This window comes from Medicago sativa, chromosome 3 (assembly GCF_051527215.1).
Source record: "Medicago sativa cultivar Bolivia chromosome 3, Bolivia_mono, whole genome shotgun sequence".
Lineage (NCBI taxonomy): Eukaryota > Viridiplantae > Streptophyta > Magnoliopsida > Fabales > Fabaceae > Medicago > Medicago sativa.
Window position 1 is genome coordinate 75188050 of NC_140751.1, and position 24226 is coordinate 75212275.

Here is a 24226-nt window from a genome sequence, read left to right on the forward strand (position 1 = left end):
TAGTTTACATTGCTGAACTGATAATATTAAAGTAATACTCCCTCCGGTCCTATTTACAAGAAACAATTTACTTTTTAGATACATTAAATAATTTATGTATTTGGTTTAGGTTCTTGGCTAGATACATACATTATTCAATGTATCTAAAAAGTCAACTTTCTCTTGTAAATAGGACCGGAGGGAGTATAGGAGTATTTTAAATCGCCAAACATGACTTTAGTAATTTTACATGTGGGTGCAAAACTAATTAGACCCTACTCTTTATTACAATAATAATTGTAATTGGACATGTTAGTTAGTTTATTTCAAACCTCAACTTGATAAATAAGACAAGCAACAAATGATAGAATAAGGGATAAGATATACTGGAGTAACAGACATGTATTTTAATTTTTGGTAAATGTTCAACAGTGCCCCGGGGCACTGGTTAAGGGTATGAAAAAGGAAATTATATACTAGTAGTTAATGCATTAAAATTGTGTAATTAATTTATAATAAAGTCAAATACAATTTCCTTTTATGATAATAATTCTCTTTTATGGTATGCTTAACCAGTGCCCTAGAGGCACCGGTTAGCAGGACCCTTTATTTTTTCACGGATAATTTATCTGTTATTAACTAGTGAAGGGATAAGAAGAATTTAGGAAGCTACTACTATCTAACTAAAAGTGTACCCTAATTATTCCACTGAGGAAAATTCCCCCTAATCATGTTATGTTCCTATATAAAAAAAAATGAACATATATTGTCAAAATGGAAAGCAATTTATCCTAGTCCCACATGATCCCTTCTCTTAATTGAACTTGTTTTTATCTCCATAAAGTGTTAAGTGTAAAAGCCACCAGCTTGTCATGAAATGAAAGGTGTAGAAATTGGAAAGTGGGGATGTTTAAGTTCTTAAAGGAAAAGGACACAAAATTGTAGATCTGGGTGGTGATACGTTACACACCAATCACATTTTACATGAATATAATTTGATGATTATTAAAAAACAAAACTTTACATTATAAATGTGATTAAATGTACATACAAAAGAAGTACGGTACATTGTTACCCTATTTTTTTTAAGAGAAGTACATTATTACCTTATCTTCTCAAAATTACATTATTAGTAACAAAATCACACTATGTTTACATCTCTTTTTACTATGACATACATTAATATTCATAAATGTTACTCATTTTCTTGTGTCAAATTAATGAATAAAAACTTTTTTTTTTTGCTCAAAAAAAAATAACTAGTATTTTTATTTGTAACATGCATTTTGACTTCAGTATCCTAGCCTGAAATGGTGGACACTGACCCGTACTTTAATATTATCAGTTCAGCCATGATCACTTTATAAATGCAACTATTTATTGCGTAGTAACGCTTGCATGAGGTCACGTTCATTTCATGTTTATTTATTGGGTTAAGGCAATCACATACCCAAAATCAGTTTGATTAAAAAACAAATCCAAATCAACAAGCTGTATTAAGCTAAGAAAGTTGCTTTTTTGACAAGGAATACTTCCAATTGACACATGGAAATGACTTTAAAGCCCCTGGCGGTAGTTAACTACCACTGGAAGATACGCTGGCTGTTAACTGCCGCTGGAACCCAGCGGTTGTTAACGACCGCTGGTGTCTTTCCCCCCAAAACCAGAAACCCCTACCTCACCTATTCACTCATCACCTTTCTCATTCCATTCCTATACCATACCCAAAAAAAAAACCCATTTCAAATTTTTGTGTCAAAATCATGTCTCTAAATCATTGCTAATCGATTGCTAAGACGTTTCTACACACAAAATGCATCAAAGAACAGGTATTACAACGTTAAAATCCATTGCATTTGATTGATTTTTCTGGTTTTTTTTTTTGTTCTGACACGCGTTGTAGCGGCAGTTAACTACCGCTGGGAGTGAGCGGCTGTTAACTGCCGCTGGAGACTTAGAAAATTTTCAAAATTTTCTAAGTGGCAGTAGCTGCTGCCCAAAATTTTTTTTTCCATTTTTTTTTCTTTTGTTTTTTTTGTCTGTTTATGTTAATATATGATATTAGATAGATGTTTATTAATTAGTTTAGTAATTGTATGTTGTTTATTTATAGATAATGTTGAGAATGCGGGTGATGATCCGGGTGATCGAAAACCTAGAGTTGTCGATTCCATTAAGGTTGAAGCTCCCGCTAAGGTCGAAGTCTCCGTTAAAGTTGCGGCTTCAAGCGTCAATTCCGATGTGGACACGGCTCATTTCTTTTCAACCCAAGACACATGGAAAGATAAAAACGAATTGCTCGGTTGGGTCCGTCGACAAGCAAATAGGGCTGGATTTACGGTTGTCATTAGAAGATCTTGTGAAGGAAGAAATGCTATGTTGGAGTTGGTTTGTGAACGGAGCGGCGAGTGTAACACCCCGTTTTCCCAACTTGAAAATTTCATTTAAAATCAGAGTATTTGATTCATAACGGAATGTCACATACTACTTAAAAATCTTAAAAACAGATAATAATAATTATCCTTCAAATTCAACATCGTGAAAATCTTAAACTGTTGCAGCGGAATATAGTTCAACATATGAAAGTCTTGGCACGCAGGCCTTATTGGAAAATCTCATAAATTAGTTCATAAAAGAGACACGTAAGGAATAGAAGTAAAAGCAAGCCCCCATCCCGTTACGTATCAGAGCACCTAGACACCAAGTGAGGAGTCCACTCACAAACGCCTCTAATCTTTATTACCTGCACATTACCCACGGTCGAGGCAACATATACGCAGAAGGGGTGAGATTTCATAATCAATACATTAAGCATATAATCCAATAAAATGCATTTAACAAGTTAAACATTAATAACATCTCAACAATTAACACTTAGCATATTTTTCATTTCATAACAAATACAATCATCAAATACTATTACTAATTTTCATCTCAAATCATAATCAACTTGACGACACAACTCATCTTTGACCATGCAACTCTATCAACTCAACAACAGCTTAACAACTTAGACCATCATGAAACTTCTTGATATGCAAATGCATGTGGTACCAATCAACTACAAAATGAGCATAATAGGCTCTTCAACGTGTGAGCACAAAGGCTGCCGGGCCTAAAGCCCCCAACTTTAATGAGCACAAAGGCTGCCGGGCCTAAAGCCCCCAACTTTAATGAGCACAAAGGCTGCCGGGCCTAAAGCCCCCAACTTTAATGAGTATGCAATGGACTCAAACTTCCAACAACTTAGACAACAACATGAACAACTCATACGACTCATAATCATGGACAACTTCTTAAATTCCAACAACATAAACCGACTCATGCAACTTCAAGACACTAACAGTCAATAGCAGGGAACAGCAGCAAGATACAACATTTAATAACACTTGAATGCGTTAACATCATCTAAGGAATGCAATAGATCAACATAAGTATCATAAAGCATCATTATAACATTCATGCAACAACACTACTAATCTCAGTCACCTGAACAAACTTCTGGAGCTTATAAAAGTATCCTAAACAGCTCTCTTACTTACTTCTAAGGTCAACTCAAGACTACACGTGCGAAAGGATCGCATCGGGACAATTTTGGGCAACTATCAGCCTAACTCGCAGTGGCGAGTAACTTTGCTCGCAATGGCGAGTAAAGCGTGCATTCTGGGTTCCTAAGTCCTTACTCGCAGTGGCGAGTTATTCTGCTCGCAATGGCGAGCTTACAGGTCACTCGCAGTTGTGAGTTGCATTGCTCGCAGTTGCGAGCTCTCGGTTCTAGCTCACAGTTGCGAGTGTTCTTGCTCGCAGATGCGAGCGATGAATGTCAGTACGGCCAGAAACCTAAAAATCACAACTTTTCACCTATATTCATGATTCCTTCATCCAAATAGCATCTAATTATCATCTTAAGTAATATCTAAGGTCTGTACACTAATTTCGCATCAATCTAACATCTGTTCATGATTCAATCATCAAAATTGATCTTAAACCTAATTCTCAATTCTCACCAAAACTTAACCTAATCATGCTAAATTCATCCTATAGAATTATACCCTTAATAATATTGAAAATTAGTCTCACCCTTACCTGAATTGAAGCTTTCACGAGACATACAAAATTTATCGACAACAGCAGGCTCGAGCAAGTTAACACTTCTTTTCCGTTAAACATCACAACTAATAACCAAACCGGCCAAACAACGCTTGCAACAAAATGGCAATTATGATAATGACAACTTCAATGGCACCAAAATATGTAGACGAGAATCGTGAAGGAGAGTTTATGAATATGTGTCCAAAATCAATTGGGATCTTGCACACCCGCGGAAAAGATAAGTAGAAGCTTTGTAACTTATAATTGAGAGATGGGAATCCTTTATGAGTGGGGAGGTGGGCGGCACACAGCTCATCATAAGGAATTAGAAGAGAATCTTAGGTTAAACACATAGCGTAACATATATATACTAGTGAATATGTAAGTAGTGGGCTTTTTAGGTTATTGGTTATACATACATGGTATATAAATTACAAGTGGTTTATATAACAATTCCATTATTTTCTTTTTCCTCTTAAACCACTAAACTCTCTAAATTTAAAACAGCCCCACATCTCAATAATTATTTTATTTTCAAATCTTATTTTATTAAATAATAAAATAAGTCACCCAACATAACAACTTCACAAAATCATAAACTCCACATAATTTATTTATAAATCATATAATCCACTCAACTTCATGAATCATAATTCACACACATCAATCATGTAAATCACTTAAATCATCAATCATATAAGCATATATTTATAAATATATTCTAAACTTCATTGAATTAGTTAAATAATTAAGACGGGCGTTACAACTCTCCCCAACTTATAGAATTTCCGTCCTCGAAAATTTACCTCAAGCAAACAACTCTGGATAAGATTCCATTATCTTATTCTCTAGCTCCCACGTTGAGCTTTCGCCAGTCGCTCCATCACAAACGACTTTCACAAGAGGTATCTCTTTGCCTCTCAACGTCTTCACCTTGCGATCATCAATCCTCAAAGGTAAAGTCTCCACTGTAAGGTTGTCTCTAACTTATACATCATCACTCTGATCACATGGGACGGGTCTGGAGCATACTTCCTCAGCTCCGATACATGAAACACATCATGCAAATTCGATAAATGCGGTGGTAAACCAACTCTATAAGCCACCGTGCCAATTCTCTCAGATATCTGATGAGGACCAATAAACTTCGGAGTCAACTTCTTTGACTTCAATGCACGACCAACACCGGTCGTCGGAGTAACCCTCAAGAACACGTAGTCTCCTTCTTGAACTCAAGTTTTTTTTTCTACGCTTATCATGGTAACTCTCTTGTCGACTCTACGACGCTTTCATCTCCCCTTGAATCATTTTCACTTTCTCAGTAGTCTGTTGAACAATTTTCGATCCTAGAACCACACTTTCACCTGTTTCAAACCAACACAACGGAGTCCTACACCTCCGACCATACAAAGCCTCAAAAGGTGTCATTCCAATACTTGAATGATAACTGTTATTATAAGTGAACTCTATCAACGGGAGATGACTATCCCAAATTCCACCTTGCTCAAGTATACATACTCTCAACAAATCTTCGAGGGACTGAATCGTTCTTTCCGACTGACCATCTGTTTGAGGATGATAAGCCGAACTCAATCTCAACTTAGAGCCTAAAGCCTCTTGCAAACTCTTCCAAAATCTAGAAGTAAATCTTGGATCTCTATCTGACACGATGCTTGAAGGAACACCATGCAACTTCACAATGTCTCGAATATAAATCTCTGCCAACTGAGCCACAGGAAAACTAATATTAATCGGAAGGAAGTGTGCCGACTTCGTCAATCTATCAACGATCACCCAAATAGCGTCATTTCCCTTAGGAGTATTCGGTAAACTCGTCACAAAATCCATGGATATACTATCCCATTTCCATTCTGGTACATCTAACGGTGTCATCAATCTAGCAGGTTTCTGATGTTCTACCTTTGACTTCTGACAAATTAAACAAGAATACACAAATTGTGCTACATCATGTTTCAATCCAGACCACCAAACAACTTCTTTAAATCATGATACATCTTCGTAGCTCCCGGATGGATACTCAAGCTACTCCTATGACTCTCTTCAAGAATCATCTTCTCTTTCAGCACTTGCAAGACAATCTTCAAATGTTCTGCATGTTCTTCTTCTGTCTTAGAGTAAATCAAGATATCAATGATGAACACAACCACGAAGCGATCCAAAAATGCATGGAAAATGTGATTCATATATTCCATAAACACACCAGGCGCATTACTAACACCAAAAGGCATCACCTTATATTCATAATGTCCATATCGCGTCCTAAAAGCCGTCTTCTGCATATCTTCATCTTTTACTTTAATCTAGTGATAACCCGACCTCAAATCAATTTTGCTGAACACTCGTGCACCCACTAACTGGTCCATTAAGTCATCAATTCTAGGAAGTGGATACCTATTCTTTATCGTTACTTTATTCAGCTGTCGATAATCAATACACAACCTCATACTTCCATCTTTCTTCTTAACCAACAATACCGGCGCTCCCCAAGGTGAAACACTCGGTCTTATGAACTTCTTATCTAGCAAATCTTCCAAATGTTTCTTCAACTCAGCCAACTCAGAAGCTGACATACGGTAAGGTGTCATAGACACAGGCTTCGTTCCCGGAACAAGATCAATAGAAAATTCAACTTCTCTTTCTGGTGGCAGACACTTCCTGATGTGCCGGTAAGATCAAACAACAATCTCTTCAGGAAAACTTCAGGAAATCCTCACACAATTTGCAACTTATCACTCACTACTTGATTCTCAATAGATAGTGACGCCATCAACGAAAACATCAAAATTCCATCGCGTGCTAACTGCTTCAGCTGCTTGGTAGACCAAACTCTGCTCCACTTTCTTCCTCGGCAGAAGAGAAATACACCGACTTACTAAAACAATTAATACGAACATGGTTGTACTCCAACCAGTTCATACCAGGGATTGCACAACAAACAACAAACAACAATTAGGACAACATAATAACAGTACAAAAACTGTCAACTGACACAACGCGACTCAACTACTTGGCCGGACGGACTGACCTGCTCTGATACCAATTGTAACACCCCGTTTTCCCAACTTGAAAATTTCATTTAGAATCAGAGAATTTGATTCATAACGGAATGTCACATACTACTTAAAAATCTTAAAAACAGATAATAATAATTATCCTTCAAATTCAACATCGTGAAAATCTTAAACTGTTGCAGCGGAATATAGTTCAAAATATGAAAGTCTTGGCACGCAGGCCTTATTGGAAAATCTCATAAATTAGTTCATAAAAGAGACATGTAAGGAATAGAAGTAAAAGCAAGCCCCCATCCCGTTACGTATCAGAGCACCTAGACACCAAGTGAGGAGTCCACTCATGAACGCCTCTAATCTTTATTACCTGCACATTACCCACGGTCGAGGCAACATATACGCAGAAGGGGTGAGATTTCATAATCAATACATTAAGCATATAATCCAATAAAATGCATTTAACAAGTTAAACATTAATAACATCTCAACAATTAACACTTAGCATATTTTTCATTTCATAACAAATACAATCATCAAATACTATTACTAATTTTCATCTCAAATCATAATCAACTTGACGACACAACTCATCTTTGACCATGCAACTCTATCAACTCAACAACAGCTTAACAACTTAGACCATCATGAAACTTCTTGATATGCAAATGCATGTGGTACCAATCAACTACAAAATGAGCATAATAGGCTCTTCAACGTGTGAGCACAAAGGCTGCCGGACCTAAAGCCCCCAACTTTAATGAGCACAAAGGCTGCCGGGCCTAAAGCCCCCAACTTTAATGAGTATGCAATGAACTCAAACTTCCAACAACTTAGACAACAACATGAACAACTCATACGACTCATAATCATGGACAACTTCTTAAATTCCAACAACATAAACCGACTCATGCAACTTCAAGACACTAACAGTCAATAGCAGGGAACAGCAGCAAGATACATCATTTAATAACACTTGAATGCATTAACATCATCTAAGGAATGAAATAGATCAACATAAGTATCATAAAGCATCATTATAACATTCATGCAACAACACTACTAATCTCAGTCACCTGAACAAACTTCTGGAGCTTATAAAAGTATCCTAAACAGCTCTCTTACTTACTTCTAAGGTCAACTTAAGACTACACGTGCGAAAGGATCGCATCGGGACAATTTTGGGCAACTATCAGCCTAACTCGCAGTGGCGAGTAACTTTGCTCGCAATGGCGAGTAAAGCGTGCATTCTGGGTTCCTAAGTCCTTACTCGCAGTGGCGAGTTATTCTGCTCGCAATGGCGAGCTTACAGGTCACTCGCAGTTGCGAGTTACATTGCTCGCAGTTGCGAGCTCTGGGTTCTAGCTCGCAGTTGCGAGTGTTCTTGCTCGCAGATGCGAGCGATGAATGTCAGTACAACCAGAAACCTAAAAATCACAACTTTTCACCTATATTCATGATTCCTTCATCCAAATAGCATCTAATTATCATCTTAAGTAATATCTAAGGTCTGTACACTAATTTCGCATCAATCTAACATCTGTTCATGATTCAATCATCAAAATTGATCTTAAACCTAATTCTCAATTCTCACCAAAACTTAACCTAATCATGCTAAATTCATCCTATAGAATTATACCCTTAATAATATTGAAAATTAGTCTCACCCTTACCTGAATTGAAGCTTTCACGAGACATACAAAATTTATCGACAACAGCAGGCTCGAGCAAGTTAACACTTCTTTTCCGTTAAACATCACAACTAATAACCAAACCGGCCAAACAACGCTTGCAACAAAATGGCAATTATGATAATGACAACTTCAATGGCACCAAAATATGTAGACGAGAATCGTGAAGGAGAGTTTATGAATATGTGTCCAAAATCAATTGGGATCTTGCACACCCGCGGAAAAGATAAGTAGAAGCTTTGTAACTTATAATTGAGAGATGGGAATCCTTTATGAGTGGGGAGGTGGGCGGCACACAGCTCATCATAAGGAATTAGAAGAGAATCTTAGGTTAAACACATAGCGTAACATATATATACTAGTGAATATGTAAGTAGTGGGCTTTTTAGGTTATTGGTTATACATATACGGTATATAAATTACAAGTGGTTTATATAACAATTCCATTATTTTCTTTTTCCTCTTAAACCACTAAACTCTCTAAATTTAAAACAGCCCCACATTTCAATAATTATTTTATTTTCAAATCTTATTTTATTAAATAATAAAATAAGTCACCCAACATAACAACTTCACAAAATCATAAACTCCACATAATTTATTTATAAATCATATAATCCACTCAACTTCATGAATCATATTCACGCACATCAATCATGTAAATCACTTAAATCATCAATCATATAAGCATATATTTATAAATATATTCTAAACTTCATTGAATTAGTTAAATAATTAAGACGGGCGTTACAGCGAGCACAAAGTACCGAAGACAAAAGTGAAGCATGAAGGAATGGGATCAAGAAAATGTGGGTGTTTGTTCAAGGTGCGTGGATATGTCGTTAGGGAAGACAATGGTTGGAAGTTGGCTATTCTTAATGGCGTTCACAACCATGAGATGGTGCCGTATGTAGCAGGGCACCTTCTTGCCGGAAGATTAACGGAGGACGACAAGAAGCTTGTACATGACTTGACCGATTCTTCGGTGAAACCAAAAAATATTTTGACAAACTTGAGGAATAAAAGGAAAGAGTCCATGACAAATATCAAGCAAGTCTACAATGAACGTCATAAATTCAAAAAGGCAAAAAGGGGTGACTTGACGGAGATGCAATATCTAATTACAAAGTTTGAAGAGAATGGATATGTTTATTACGTAAGAGAAAAAAAGGAAAGTCAAACCGTTCAAGACATATTTTGGACTCGTCCAACTTCGGTAAAGTTGTTTAACACTTTTCCTACTGTTTTGATAATGGATCCCACGTACAAAACCAACTTGTATAGGATGCCATTGTTTGAAATAGTTGGAGTCACATCAACCTATTTGACATATTCGGTTGGTTTTGCATTTATGACGTCCGAGGAGGAGCATAACTTTACTTGGGCTTTGCAAATGTTGCTTAAACTTCTTGGACCAAATAGTAATATGCCTAAGGTGTTAGTGACCGACAGGGACACGGGTATGATGAATGCCGTAAATAATGTTCTCCCCGGTAGTAGTGCAATACTTTGTTATTTCTATGTTGGCAAAAATGTTAGATCAAGAATCATCACCGATTGCAAAGTTAAACAAAACGTTGTTGTGGTGGATGGCCAAAAGAAGATTGTCGACGAGGAGAAGCATAGTAAGTTGGTTGATACCATATTTGATGCATGAGAAAAATTGGTTGAATCTCCTACTCAAGAGTTATATGCGGCTAATCTAGTGGAATTCCAAGATGCTTGTAAGGATCATCCAAAGTTTCTTAACTATGTTCAAGAAACCATATTGAACCCTTTTAAGGACAATCTAGTGACGGCATGGACGGACCTTGTGTTACATCTTGGGTGTAGGACCACAAATAGAGTTGAAGGAGCTCATGGTGTGGTGAAGGAATATTTGTCCACCTCCAAGGGTGATTTGGGTACTTGTTGGCATAAAATTGATGAGATGTTGGCAAACCAATTTGAGGAGATACAATCATCGTTTGGTAGGAGCGTTACCGTCTTGGAACATCGATACAGAGATGTCACTTTGTACTCCGGGTTGGGTGGTCACGTGTCTAGACAAGCCATGAATTTTATTTTTGTGGAAGAAGAGCGGGCTAGGAGAACCTTGTGCATTGAGAAGAAAACTTGTGCTTGTGTTCAAAGGACGTCATATGGCCTACCTTGTGCATGCTTCATTGCTATGAAAATCCGTCACAACATGCACATTCGATTGAATGAGATACACCCGCATTGGCATAAGTTGTACATGGGTGAAGAACAAAGTAATGACGATTTGTTTTCGGTCGCGGAGGAGTGGCATGGTATCCAAGAACGTCTCCAAAGAGTTTCGTTCCAAATGAAACTAGAAATCAAAGAGGCTTTGCGGTTGTTAGCGTTTCCGGAGACCACATTATTGTCACCACCTCCAAGAAAGGTGGCAACCAAAGGAGCTCCAAAAAAATCAAAACCACACGTGGTAGGATCCCATCTACGTGGGAGACTATTGATTCTCAACATCCGGAAAGTCAATCTTCACCACGGAAAAAATCTTCACAAACTAAAAGGAAAGGTGCTCGCATTGGCATTTCTCCGGTTCCGGTTCCTAAGCCTAGCTTGGTTTCAACAAGTTATGATCCATCCAATCCTATGTATTACATGCCAAAATTCATGATACCATACATTGAGAGAGTTGTGGATGTTATTGGTGACGGGCATTGTGGGTTTAGGGCTATAGCGGAAGCCTTGGGTTTTACGCAAGAAAGTCATGTTATGGTGCGGAGAGCACTTATTCAAGAGTTGAAAGAGCATAGGAGCAAATACATTGAGGTGTATGCGAGCGAGAACCGTTACAACTACATCTTGGATGGATTGTATCCTCTCAAAAATCCTAGTAGCTTTGCACCTCCCGACAAATGGTTGACATTGCCGGATATGGGACACATTGTTGCATCATGTTACAATAGGCCGGTGTTAGAGATGACTACATGGAAAGATTTCATCTCCGAGACTTTTTTCCCACTTAGAGGACGGCCTCCGGTTAACCCGAAAAGAAACATGATTTGCCTTGGTCTAATCCCTAATCATTTTGTCCTTCTTTCACTAAAAGATGGTTGCCCACTACCTCCAACATCCACGGAGTGGAGAAATCACAGGAGCGAAGAGGCGGCAACATGGGAGGATGAATTTTTGGATCAACACGATCGTTTCCAAACACTCATGGACATTGAGCTCAAAGAGAGACCGGTTCCACCAAAGGAGCCAACAAATGAAGACAATCCAATTATGTTTGATGACACTCCGGTTAAAGCAAACACCGAATTTGAAGATGTTCTGGAACATTTAGATGATTTGCTTTTATTAGATGAAATGTGACACTTTTTTGTCGGTGTTAATCCGTTTTTTGGTTGATACGCGCCGACGTATTTTTTTGGATATATAATGTAATGACCAATTTTTTTGGGTGATATGTAACTAACCTTTAACTATTTATATGTATATCAATATATTTGAGTTTCGCATTTATTAGTAATTAATGTACATTATGTGTAATGTTTTGCATAATGTGGAAAATTTGATGAATTTCAAACAATTGTTAAACGTTAACGCATTATCGGTTTGGTGTAATGTAACCGAATAATTGAAAAACTAATAAATGTTGATGTTTATGATTGCTGGATGTTGTTGTTTCGGTTTGATTTCCTCCGGAATTGCCGTTTGAAATTACAGGTAAAACAAGACACATTTCCTGGGCAAAACCAGTTACAGACTGCACTGGTTCTGTAACTGGTGTGAGCGGTAGTTAACAATCGCTGGGTACCAGCGGCAGTTAACAGCTGACGTGTTTCCCAGCGGCAGTTAACTACCGTCAGGGGCAATATGGTCATTTCCATGTGTCAATTGAAAGTATTCTATGTCAGAAAAGCAGTTTTCTTAAGCTAATTCCATTGGGCTCCTACCAAATAACGATGGAAAAAAGCTTTGACGTCTCTTAACTTTAACAAGATTTGGTTGTCGATGGAATGATTGCACTTTTGGGGGTTCAATGGGATTTATTACTGCAAAGAAAAAGACAGATTTTCTTAAGACAGATTTTCAAAGTGTGATTACTAACCTAAATCATTTTGACCGGAGAATCAAGGCTGTCTCATGTTACTCTAATTAAAATTTCATTAATATTGTATTAATTTATCGTACTAGTAATAATACGAACAAAACACATGAGAATAGTTCACGTGAACTTAACTCAATTAATAGGGACAATAAACAATATATGCAGGGATGTGGTTCGAATCTCGGACACCCTACTTTTCCACATTTAAAATAAGTGAGCTCCAATATTAAATTAAACTAGTTAATTAAATAATTTGTGGGAAGTGAGGAAAGAAATAATGAACTTGGAACAACCCCGGGCCAACGACCCCTGTTACATTCACATCAAACCTCCCCTATACACATGTAGAGACAAGTAACAACTCGTTAGGGGTTTTTAAGGTGAGAAGAATTATGTGTAGGATGAAAATGACTTTGCATTCACAATTTGCAATAAGGTCAAGTAAACTTTCTTTCATTTTTCTTTTGGTGAACACTTTCTTTCATTATTATATTATTAAATATTTCTTAAAAATATATTATTAAATTTAGATCTTCTGTTAGCTAAACTCTGATTGATTTCAGTTAGCTATAAACTAACTTTGATTGATTTTAGAAAAAAGTAAAAATTTCAGTTATCAATAGAATTCGAAAGTTATCAATAGCATTTTTCAATCTAATATATGTATGAACGGATTCATTTATGTTGGTTTGGTGGTGTTGGCTTGAGACATTGGAGTGTCTTCTCTTAAGATCTCAAATTTGATTATCCTTGATGTCAATTCTGGTGCACTAGTTTGGTTTCTAAAAAAAAATATATGTATGTTCAACAATTTGGTGGTTTTTCTATGTTCAGACGAGACATTCGTCGTTGCTTTCAAATGATCTGATTGACTATTAAAGGTCATTTTGAAGGAAGGGACGTAACTCGAGAATTTTTCTAATCAATGAGCTTTCTCTCCATCTAATTATGGAGAAAGTGTTAGTTGATCACAAACACAAATAAAATATACTTAGACACACACATAGATGATAAAAATTTGAGACATTCTCCCTAAAAATATTAAGACATTCTTCTATGGTCAATAACATAAATGAACAGTGTTTGATAACACATACATAATAAAAAGGTTTTTCTCTTATTATCAATTTATTTTTTATTATCAGAAAAAACTTTTTAATGTGTGTGCCCAAACACTATCAATTTATGCTTGTGACGATAGTAGAATTCCTTGAAAAAATTAAAGATAAAAGTAAAAAAATAATGTGACTAATTTACTTCTCTTTTTTCATTTGTGTGTGCCCAAATATTTTTAATTTGGGGTTGTGACTATGTAAGAGTTGCTTCTAATTATGACATGTTTGTTTTTAGGGTTTGTTTTGACATTTTTGTACTCCCTCCGTCCCATTTTTACAAAAATCGTGAGTATTAAGAAAAATATTTGAAGTAATAAATTTGTCATAAATGTATGTTACTATTACCAAATTACACTTTGTCTATAGATATTTAATGTTAACTTTTTATATTTCAAGGTATATTGATATACTAATGAGAGATTTATTTAGGAAAAATAATAAATACATCTAAAAATTTGTAGAAATTTTTACACAAACATTTTTTTTTAAAAAAATAATCTTATAAAAAAGAAATGGAAGGAATAATTGTTTATTGCGACACTGTTTTAAAGTCATTCTTATACACACTCTTTACTTATTTGGACCTCTTCTTTATTTAAATATAATTTTTTACATTAAAAAAAAAATGTCGCACTCAATATAATATATATTTCGATATTCAAATTATTAACTCTAATAATTTAAGAGTGTGTTTTGGGACGTAGAAGTGGTGGATGGATGGATCCATTCAGCTGCCGTGTTACCTGTGTCAGTGGACCAAACATAGCGACTTGTCGTGTAGCCACAGGCCAACAATGTGTTGCGTGTCATTGAGATTGTTGAGGTTGTGTTTGTATGATAGTGCACTTTTACAGTACTATTGAGTGAGTTACGTCAACGCGGAATTGAACTCTAGGACTGCGCGAAGGTACTGTCAGTGTCACGGACTAGCATAGTTTTCATTGGGGGTGGTCACACGTTAATGATTCCTAGAGCACAAGTTAAGAATTTAAAAAAATATATAAATTTATATTAAAAATAAAAGAAATATTAACATGTGCCTTAAGTTAATGAGTCAAATGTAAAAGAATTTTTTTTTTTGAAATTCTTACATTGAATTTAATTTGGTAACTTTTCATTAATTGAATCAAGGAAATGCTAAAGAGTGCTCTTAGGTCATTGGTTAAGAGGGCCAATGTAGAAATGTTGTATTGGAAAATGGTAAAAAATGATAGATTTGACTTTTTAAAAGTTAAAAAATTGTTGAATTCAATGCAAATTTACCATTTTTTTTTGTTTCCTTAACTAGACACTGATTAGCATAACCCAATGAATCAAATAATATTTCTATTTTGGGTTGCTTAACATAGTACTCACTCCGGTCCTTATTATAAGAAAAAGTTGACTTTTTAGGTTCATAGAATAATTAATGTATCTTATTATAAATATAGACTAGATACATCACTTACACAATAAATTAAAAAAGTCAATTGTTTCTTATAATAAGACCGGAGGGAGTAGTATATCCCTAGGACACAAGTTAGCGTGGCCCTAGAAATAATACCTTTGATACTTTTAAGACATTTAATGTACATTTTTTTAAAAAAAACTTTTGTATTCGATTTTTTAATTTATGTTTCAAAGACACAAATTAACACTTCGGTCTTTGATGAAATAATTGATCGTTTAAACTTTGCAATTAAAACGATCAAATCATGTTTAAAGTTAAATAATTAAAATGAAAAAAAAATTAATGATAAAATCGTCCAACGTTTATAATTTAATGACTAAAATGAAACGGAAAGAACTTAAGCGATCAAAGTAAAACGTAAAATTAACTTGAGAAATCAAAAGTATAATTTAGCCAAAACTATTTAAGTACACATAAAAAAATACAAGTTATTTAATTATTTTAAAAATATATTGTAGTATTATTAAAATATTTAATTATTCTTTTTTTTTTTTTTACAAACCTTTGGTAGTTAGGTACATTTTCCTTCCGTGTTTTTTGTATGGTTTATAATTTAACTACATCTCAAATCTATAATATTCTCAAAATTTGTTATAACCACGAAATATGTATTTTAAGTTTAGAAACATATGAAAATACTTAAAGAGATGCACATAAGTTTTGTCATTTTTCTTTTTTGCCTCAACACTTAAATTATGTGCCTATGTCTTGTGACCACACAAATCTTTCTAGTACCTTCAATAAATACTCTGTAAATTAGTCGCATTAAATCTATATTTTCTGGTCGGCATAGTCGGTTCTTTTCCTTCGATGGTCGTCTTATTCTCCTCAAATATGTCCTGACTACTCTGCATGTCTATGCTTATTTGAGGGAGTTTAATATTGCTTTGTTGGAAAAGTGGTGTTGTCGTCTGTTAGTGGAGGGTGATGGTTTTTGGCTTAGGGTGTTGGTGGCTAGGTATGGTGCGGAGGATGGACGGTTGGAGGTCGGGGGTCAGAGTTGTTCTTCTTGGTGGAGGGAGATAGTGAGAATCAGGGATGGGGTAAGAGGTAGTGGTGATGGATGGTTCGCAACATGCGTGTCGCGAAAGGTGGGGGATGGGGCGGAAACCTCTTTCTGGCGTGATTGTTGGTGTGGCGGTGTTTCTTTTCAAGATCGCTTTCGACGACTTTATGATTTGGCTGACAACAAAGCGATCACGGTTCGGAACTTGTTTTTGTTAGGTTGGGAGGCAGGGGGAGGCGTTGAGGTGGCGTCGTAGCTTGGGGGTGTGGGAGGAAGAGTTGTTAGAGGAGTGTAGGGCATTACTACTTAATGTTTTCTGCAAGATACAATTTTTGATATGTGGCAGTGGCATCTGGACCGGATAAGGGGTATTCTGTTCGTGGTGTTTATGACATGTTGACATCCCAGGAGCATGCTCAGGTTCATCCAAGCACGAAATTAATTTGGCACAAGCAGGTTCCCTTGAAGGTCTCTATTTTTGCGTGGAGGTTGCTTCGTGATAGATTAGCAACAAAATCAAAATTGGCGACTCGTGGTGTCATCGCTACGGAGGTGCGACTGTGTGTGTTTGGGTGTGGTCACGTCGAAGACGCTCAACATTTGTTTCTATAAGTTACTTGAAAAAGTTAAATATTATTCTTTGTGGTGGCATGAAAGTTAAGCAGGCTAGTTTTGTTTTTGGTACTCAGATGTGGTTGTCGAATCTCCTCCTGTGTTTGGGTATCGAGTAGCATTGTTGTTGTTATTTGGCTAACTGTTTGTACATTTATTAGTTTCTTCGGTACGCCTTGTGCTGAGAGGATTACTTTGGTGTTGTTAATATAATTCATTTTTGCTTGTTAAAAAAAATAAAAAATACATGCACTAGTTTCAAATTTTTGCTTATATCAAAATCCAGAAGATATAAGGTATGTTTTTTTTTTTTTTTTTGTTTACAAGGCTAATTAAAAGAAGGAAGATATAAGGTATGGATGTACATATTTAAACCGATCCAAATCAAAATCGTAAATTGATTTAAAAAAATAAAAAAACACCCACTAAACTGAATATTATTGGACTTATTATTTGTAAGTTGCTCAAATAAGATTTAAAATCCATTTTTTAAAATTAAACCAAATATCATATCAATTGTAATAATTATGTATTTTTTTATGTTTTTAACCTTTTTAAATATACCAACTTTTTTTAGCCGCTCTAAATATTTATTTCAAACTTTGGTCCCTCTAAATATGTATTTCAAACTTTAGTCCCTCTAAATTTTTTACTACCTGTTTTAGTCTATGCGCTTTTATAAAAGTTCATGTTGTATGTTCTAAACGAATTTTTTTAAGACATCTCATTAGTTTAATGATTTGACTATTTCTTTAATCTTTATTTATTTATCTATAACTTTAAATTAAATATTAAATTGTTAAATTAAAGATTAAATAGTTAAGTTATTAAGTTAATGATATTTTAAAGTCTTCACAATGACATTTCATACAAAAGGTACATGAATATCAAACGTAAACTTTTGTAAAAAACATAGACCAGAATTGGTAATTAGAAATTTAGAGAATCAAAGTTCGAAAGAATTTTTTAAAGGAATTAAAAATGAAAATTGATATATAAAGATTTTTTTAGGGAATATAAGAATTAAAAATATATTTAACTCTGGTTATAAAATGTTTTAAATAAGTTTTTGGCACTTACGCTTCTCAACCAATTTCATTTCAGATCTATAATGCGGGGGATATAAACATAAAGGCATATCAAGAACAAAGATATTTGAATATCTTTCTCTTTGCAACGATGACTAGAGAAATTATTTTTTAAGAAGAAGACTAGAAATGATTTTTTTTTTTTTAGGAAGACTAGAGATGATTTTATGAGCATAATTTATTCTAAATTTGATATTAATTTCGGAAACATAAAGTTTGTTAGCATAAAATATCTAACATATCGATCAAGACATGAACCACTACGTACGCTATGCGGTACAGCAAGAATGCCTGGCTTCTGCCATACAAATCTTAAATCTTTTACTCCATTGGTCTGGTTGTAATCCTTTCTGTGGTTCACCATTAAACTTTTATGAAAAAAATAGTATCTTGCAAAGTCTGCTCTTGTAGGGTTACACCATTTGCTTTGCTGACATTCCTATGAGATTTGCTCTCCATTTTAGTTTTCATTCTGCTTTAATATGTATTTTTTGAGTTTTTCCTTTTTTTTTTATGATTTTGAAAGAGAAAAAGGTTAATGATTTTAAATTCAGACAATTATTTCATTACAATATTATACATTTTTTTTTTCTTTCTAATTCCTTGTAGTAGACACTCGAAAGAATCATACAATCAAATACAGTATAAAGGTAAGGGCACTAAGGTCATCATTTTAGACCCACCAACAATTTTTATTTTTAGATTTTATAAATAAAAAGGCCACGTATAAAGACAAAAGAGACTCTATATTATACTCCCTCTATTCCTTTTTATTTGATGTTTTAACTCTTAAGTTTTATTTCAAAATATTTGATGTTTTAGAATTGTTGGTATTGTTTGTCCAATTTTACCCTTGTCACAATTAATTACGTTATGACTTTTAATTTATCACAATTGTCAAAAATTGGAGTACTAATTACCAATTGTCCTTACCTAGGTAGTGCTCTCCCTAAGTCTCATTTCAACTACCAATGACAGTATTTACAGCTACCGGCTAAAAAGATAACATTGGCTAAAACCCAATGACATGCACAACTATAAAAAGAGAACATTGGCTAAAACTATTCATACTCCCCATGGAAGCCAAAAAATAAAATAAGGGTATTATAGTCCAAATCTACAACTATTTTCATTCTTTAATGATTCCTTAATATGTGTGTAATCAGCTAAAACATCAAATAAAAAGGAATGGAGGGAGTAACACTAAAAAAAAAAAAAAGACTCTGTATCATAAAACTTGTTTTAACCTTCTCTTATTATTTAGTTACTTACTTGAGGTTTACTATTTGACTAATCTTCTAATGAGCAGCATATCATTAGTTGTTTTTTAATTTTAATGTAAGATTGAGGTTTTTTTTTTTTTTTTTTTTTTACAAATGAATGATTCTAAAAATCGAACTCATTTCTTTCTTTAGAAACTGTTATGTGTTATTAAATATCTCAAGTTATCAACACATGTTTATTATCTCTTCTTTTACGATAATAGTGGAAGAGAATAGACATGCAATACAAGAACTTTGCCACAAGTGTTTTGAGGTTTAACTTAAAGGGTTTATACTTCATTGTGATATTGCAATTAAATTATCAAATTCTTGACCACACTCAAAATCTATTTACACTTGCAAGGTCACGATACTGAGAAATATAACACAACAAGAACACGTTCCACCGTCAAGAATCTTTTTTCAGTGGTGACCGGGGTTCGAACTCCGAACCTTGCAAATATTATGCATTGTCCCTACCAACTGAACTAAACTTACGATGACCCACTGCCAAGAATCTAATTACCCTCAAGTGGACGAATTTTATTTGTTCATTTAATTCAAGCATTTACATTGTACAAATAGATTACATGCAAAAAGCTAGGTAGATCTCAGTCCCTTTCATTGAAATCAATAGCCATAATGTAAACATAACTCATTGGAAAATGGAAACCATTATAAAAGTTCCATCCTTTGGTTTCTATGAGATTCACCAAGCTTCCTCAACAAACGGGTCAAGGAGTGTTTCAATAGTGTTTCAGATCCTATCAAAATCGAAACCCCGATTTTCCAGTTCGTACACAATACAACTGAATGTTATCCAAAACCCTGTCCCAATTTCTACAAATTGTGGCCTGATTATTGTCGAACTAAAACTTCAATTTCTGAACCAAAGCCATGCCACGATTTCTCCAAGTCGTGTCACGATTTTGCTGAAACACAAAAATCAAAATTCGAGTCAAACTCAACACCTTCAAACTCACAAACAAAACTTATATGAAATATCTTCTCAAGGTCTAAGATTTGATTCTCCCCATGCCAATTTTAGTGGGCAAGTTTTACTTCTTAAAAAAATCTATATGAAATCTCTAGTTTATATGTGTTGTTCACCCTTTATATTTGCTCAACTAAGGATAGATATCACATCCAACTTTCAATGCTAAAAATCATATATACGGATGAGAATGATATTCATTGTAAGGTTCAAAGTAACAAAATTTAGGATCAGACATAGGCCAACCGAATCAATAGATCCCCAATCCACCCTTCTTTTAGACCATTTCTTTTTCAACCTTCCAACCTTTTTGCCCACCATATTCAAATTATAAAATAAAATAAAAAAGTTTAGAGGGTGTTTTATATCTTTCGGATTGTATAAAATGAAATTCGTAGAACTTGCAATAAACAAGTAGAGTGAATAAAAAAAGTTCTTCCTTTTAAATGCTGCGTAAACATGGATGGATAACGTGTTATTATTGTTGTATGTACTATACTACACACACTAAAAATACTCATCACGCTCGCTTAATTTACTACTGCAGATCGCAGACAAGGACCAAAATCCCTTCATTATTATTGACCTCAAACAGACGCAAAGATGATGCAAACCTTGCTCCAGAGACTCAATCTTCTTCCCCCACTTGTCTCATTATAGTGTTGCTTTAAAAATATTTATTTCATGTCTCTTATTTCAAAAAATAAATCATTCCAAGAGTAGCAACCAAAACATGTCAGATTAATTTGGCCTGGATACCAAAGAGCACTAGGACCCCGCAGAACATGTGATACTTACTGATTGGGTTATATGGGATCATTATCTTTTATTTTCCCTTGATTTGATGATGGTTTACACGACATTTTAATCCCACAATAAAACAACCGTGGCCTCTCATTATGTGCAAACGCCAATATCTTATTAAATCATTTTATCAACTAGTAGTAATTTACGAACTCCAGTAAATTACTTGTAATATGTCACATCTCACAATGCATTTGACACAAAAATGGATATCCATCGTTAACCACATTATAGTACTTCATAAGCCACTAAAATGTATGCAATTAATCTTGACAAAAAAAAATGTATGCAATTAATCACTTAGCAAAGGACACTACATATGTCATGAGTGTTAGTGCAGCAATGGTGTTTTTCTATTCAGAACCAGGTGGATAAGCCTATAAAACAAGGTGGATTAGGGTTTATGTGTTTGTAACTTGAGAATGAAGAAAAACTGTTATGAGAAAGAGCATGCATAGTCACATAATTCGCGGTTCGCTTCGTTACGTGGTACGGGTTCGGATACGCGGTACACAACTTTTAAAGAATCGGGTACGTAGGGGGTATACATAGTCGGTACGCTATTTCGGTTTGCGGTACGTGCTAATGTATTAATCGGTACATTATAAAAATAATAATTAAATAAAAAAAAATATAACAAACAATTTATAAAATAGGCTGCTAATGTTAGCAATTTACACTCACTTCCTTTTAATAAAATAAAATAACCTATGTTTTGTTATCTAAAATAATTGTAACTTATGGGTAAGATTATAATTTTTTTTAAAGGGGGTGAGATTAGCAATTGTAACTTCATTGGTTTTTATTCAAATAGTCCAAAAAAACCCATATAAAAATGGTTCAGCAGCCCAATACTTAAGTCCAGCGGCCCAATGAAACAAAAAACCTAGTTTCAGGTCATCTTCTTCCTTACGACTGTAACATACGCAGTATTCAAACCCATTATCAGTTTTCAAACCTGTTTCTTTCTAGATCTATTTCTTCTTGTTGTAACAGCGGTGTTTTATCTTGGTTTTCGGGTGTCAAACATTGATTAAGTTTGAACCTTTCTAACCGGTGATATCTTATTTTTTCTTGGGAAGGGAAAAAGTAAGCAAAACCCTTGAGAATCGAGGTCCGGGAGTTGTTTTCGCTACGGGAAGGTGTTAGGCACCCATAACGACTATAGTAACCTATAGGAACCGTCTTTAATTTCTACGCGCGCGCTTTATTTTTAAATGCTATTTAAAAAATGATATTTACACCTAAGAGTTTACTAAGTGAAGAATTGGAGGGAGGAGAATGTTTGAATTTTTATTTTATTTGAATTGAAGGAATTTTGTTCCTTGCCTACGTACCCGTTTAAGGGATCAAATCCACCGTAGTTCTCTTCCACAAAATGTTTTTGTTTTTGTTGGTTGATTTTAAGTTTGAAAATTGGAATTTGAAGAATGGAGATTGAGAGGCCTTAAAGGCATGAGAATTTAAGAAAAGGTGAGGTTTAATTAGTGATTTTGCAAAAGAAGTCAAGTATGATTAAAGTTCATTGAAATTTGATTAAGAAAATAAAAGGGAAAATTACAATGGGATTTTGATCCCAAGGTTTATTTAGAAAATGGTTTGAGTGATGTTGTTCACATTTTTTTGGAAAATTGACTTTTCTAAGTATAAAGCCTAAACATTCATCTAAACATACAATCCTAAACATACATCTAAACATGCATATTCTAGCTATATACCTAAAGTGGTGTGTGTGCATGTGTCGGTGTTTGTGTCGGTGTACATTATTAGAGTCCATTGTCCTTATTACATCATGCCCTAGTTACATTCTATGGTCTTTGTGAGAACTTAATCCCACACAAATGAATTAAAAGCAAAAAGAAATGTAAAGAGATGGGATGAGAAGATGTGATGAAGAATATGCTTACGATGTATGAAACATGGAGCAAGAAAATGTTAGTGGCACAGGGTGATGTCAAAAAGAATAAAGCAAGTAAAAATATTAAGGCAAAAGCATAGAAAACTTCACAAAACAAGGCCAAAAAGTGCAACAATATAACTAAAATTCACTCACAAAATGCAAGAATCCCATTGCCTAAAATTCCCACATTCTAATATATTTTTCAAAGGCTTAGAATCAGGTCTTAAAATGAGGATTAAGGCAACATGATGACCTTGTCATTTTTAAAGTGAACTTTAGGCATATATGCATTGTTTATTCACAAACATAACTTGTAATCCAAGCAACTAATCAAGACTCACACACAAGCCTCACAATTATGTACAAACAGTAGCTAAAGGTCCATAGAATCATATAACATGTTCATCAAATAGTCATCAAGAACATAGGATGGAATTGAGCCAATTTTTAGAGGTTTTTTCCCACATGAAATCAAGAAATAATGCAAGAAGATGTGTTACTATATTTTTAACAAAATTTTCAATGATCAAAATGCATAGAAACATCACAAAAGTAACAAGAAATAGACATGAATTTTTTTTTGGAATTTTTAAAGGATTTTTAGATTCAAAAACATACAAAAACTTCACAAAATTAACAAAAAATGGTAAACAATTAACTAGAAAATACCATATATTTTTTGATCAAGATTTAACACCTCACATCATCACAAAAACGTCAAGAAAGGTACCAAAACTCATGTAAACACAATTATGGAATTTTTATAAGATTTTTAGGCAAGGCAGGGGTTCCAGTAGCAAGAAAAATGGTGCATATAGCCAAAAAACACAAGAAACGAAGGGGAGGGATCCAGGCCCAAGGGAATATGGATCCTGGACTATCCAAGCGTGCCAGGGACGTTGGATTGATCCAGGATCCTAAACCCTAGATCAGACGGTGGAGACATAGGTCCAGGAGTGAACCAGACTGGTTCAGGTGAACCGGTCTGGTTCACGTCCCTTTAAAAACACAAGGACCGGTCCACCATCTCATTTCCTTCACTCGTTCTCTCTCTTCTCTCAAATCTAGTGAGAGAAGCTCTCACTTCTCTCTAAGATTCCGTCGTCTTCTCCGACGAACACAGACG

The 24226-nt window shown here is 34.8% G+C and overlaps 1 protein-coding gene, 2 long non-coding RNA genes and 1 pseudogene across 3 annotated transcripts; 2 read left to right on the forward strand and 2 right to left on the reverse strand.

The window, feature by feature from the left end:
• The first annotated feature begins 1792 nt into the window (after positions 1–1792).
• LOC146940182 (uncharacterized) lies at positions 1793–12280 on the forward strand (annotated as a pseudogene).
• On the reverse strand, positions 2477–4415 carry LOC146940183 (uncharacterized). The gene is made up of 2 exons (XR_015031901.1): positions 4066–4415; positions 2477–2722 (listed from the first exon to the last, which is right to left on the reverse strand). It is a non-coding gene; the product is annotated as an uncharacterized LOC146940183 (long non-coding RNA).
• LOC146940184 (uncharacterized) lies at positions 7222–9120 on the reverse strand. The gene is made up of 2 exons (XR_015031902.1): positions 8771–9120; positions 7222–7467 (listed from the first exon to the last, which is right to left on the reverse strand). It is a non-coding gene; the product is annotated as an uncharacterized LOC146940184 (long non-coding RNA).
• On the forward strand, positions 9555–10357 carry LOC146940185 (protein FAR1-RELATED SEQUENCE 5-like). The gene is made up of 3 exons (XM_085757384.1): positions 9555–9838; positions 9881–10223; positions 10328–10357. Exons 1-3 carry the CDS (start codon positions 9582–9584, stop codon positions 10355–10357), a joined length of 630 nt encoding a protein of 209 aa, XP_085613510.1. The 5' UTR covers positions 9555–9581.
• Positions 12281–24226: the final 11946 nt, after the last annotated feature.